Below are 2,123 nucleotides of genomic sequence, written 5' to 3'. Positions count from 1 at the left end.
TGTACTTAGGCTGCTAGGTGTACTTAGGCCGCTACATGTACTTAGGCTGCAATGTGTACTTAGGCCGCTACATGTACTTAGGCTGCAATGTGTACTTAGGCCACCACATGTACTACTTAAATGCCAGATTGACTTGGTATCACTATAAAGATGTGTACATGGGAAGCTCTTCACCGCTGACACAAACCATGTCATGTGATTTAGGCATATTATATGATTTGTACATGAGCCCCATTTTATATTATATTCAGAATACATGAATATGATAATCTTCATATATTCTGTATCATGTTTAATGTTACGGGTAGTTTTTTAATGGCCTGATGATGAAGATTCACTCACAGTTATTTATGCTAACTATTATTATATTATAAATAAAATTGTTGAAACAGATTTATAAATAGTTATAAATGTAGTTGAACAATTTGCGAGAGAGGCTATTGCAATATTAATGTTTATTCTTCCCTTCATGAACTTTATGAATTTAATTTTATTGCAATAGTTTATATATTTAATGAGCTAATACTCAAGCAATACAGGCCAAATTTCAACAGATAAATAGGCATTATAAGCTGCATTGAACATTATTCAATATCAAATTTATTATGCAACTTTTTGAATTCCTTCAATTACAATATCATCACATCTCTTCAAACTTCCCCAAACAGAGCAAATTGGTCAAAAATATCACACATTAGATAATTTCCATCAACAAAAGAGGCAGTAAATGCACATATTACTACTCAAACTCTTTGGGATGATCAGAAAACATGTTAGCAAACTGTTCAAACTGCCAATTCTTAATTAACAACATAACACTTGGTAATTTGGATGTGCTTCTTAATTGCCAATTGTTAAATATACTTTTCAAACCCATAGATTTCTTAACCATAGAAAAAAAACTTAAATGGAATACATATGTAACAAGTAACTAATAATATCAAGTAGTATTATTAATATTACTGACCTTTGCCGTGCATATTCTAGTCTCTTGGCTCGCTGCTCTGGTGACTCATTAGCCATCTTCTGCTCGTACAAGGCTCGGTTGTAGACGTAGTTCTTGGTCTTGTAGAGCTCTCCATTGCGCTTCAGGCGACTGCATCACAATACAATAACATAAGGCATTAGCACATGGCACTGATATACTGTCATTACAAATTAATAATTTCATGACAAATAATATATAGAATAGGTACTTGAGAAGTAAATTGAAATGAATCACTACAGTTGCTGCTACACTGGCATTACAGATTTTCTGTATTTCATGACACATATGAGATAAAAATGTAAAATTTGAAATGCAACCAAACATTTAAAAGTGCTAAATTTGTGTTCAGCAAAGCAATTCAAGATAGTTATTCAAACACATATATAAGAACAAACATAAAACCTAAAAAAAATATATGTCAGACACCAATGACTCACGGCTGGCCAAGCTGGTTGAGTGCCCCCACCGATGAAGGCCGAGGAGTCGCATGGCCGTGAGGTCCAAGTCCTGACCCAAAGGAGCCCATGTGACCAATGCCACTCTTTTATGTTGACAATAAATTGAAGCATCCCCAGTTTCATCAAAAAAGAATTTGATATGGTTTTAGTGCATTTTCTCATTTATTAAAAAAACGCTATTGCACTCATCATGTCCGTCCGTCCGTCCGTCCGTCTGTCTGTCTGTCCGTCCGTGACTTCATGTTTTTGTTCACAAGAAAATGCGCTCTCTGTCGCTCACTGCAGTGAGTACTGAGTTATATTTTTTTACTGTAAATTGCAATACTTTAAAGAATTTATTTACTGCCTCAAGTCTCATTACTGGCAATGAAGGTCTTTGTAAGTACATTGTACTGCCAGTAAGTGATTGTACTGCCAGTAAGTGATTGTACTGCCAGTATGTAATATATTGTTGTGTCAAGACTAGCCCACAATTTGAAGTTTCATTTTGTTGTTGAACTCTCTTACATAAAATAATTTTGTTAACATAACATTCAAGTTGTGATAGCAAAAACGTACATAAAGGAAGAAAAGCAATAATATAAGAGAGAAAGCTTCAAGTGGTGCAAATTGGGAAATATTCTTTGAGTTTATCAAGATAAAATATCAATAAAAAAGTATGAATATGTAGGAAGAGA

General features: G+C 34.0%; 1 protein-coding gene across 1 annotated transcript in view; it reads right to left on the bottom strand.

Annotated features, from left to right (window-relative positions):
* LOC125179524 overlaps positions 1-1,520 on the bottom strand; it is a 7,997-nt gene extending 6,477 nt beyond the window's left edge. Inside the window, exons 1-2 of the mRNA XM_047885557.1 lie at positions 1,426-1,520; positions 968-1,096 (exon numbers count right to left, since the gene is read on the bottom strand). Coding sequence (XP_047741513.1) covers positions 968-1,096; positions 1,426-1,514 — 218 coding nt within the window. The 5' untranslated portion in view covers positions 1,515-1,520. The remainder of the gene's footprint in view (positions 1-967; positions 1,097-1,425) is intronic.
* Positions 1,521-2,123: the final 603 nt, after the last annotated feature.

Source organism: Hyalella azteca, unplaced genomic scaffold (genome assembly GCF_000764305.2).
Source record: "Hyalella azteca isolate HAZT.00-mixed unplaced genomic scaffold, Hazt_2.0.2 contig2413, whole genome shotgun sequence".
In the NCBI taxonomy this organism is placed as follows: domain Eukaryota; kingdom Metazoa; phylum Arthropoda; class Malacostraca; order Amphipoda; family Hyalellidae; genus Hyalella; species Hyalella azteca.
Note: the sequence above shows the minus strand (reverse complement) of the source record. Positions and strands in the feature narration are given on the sequence as shown.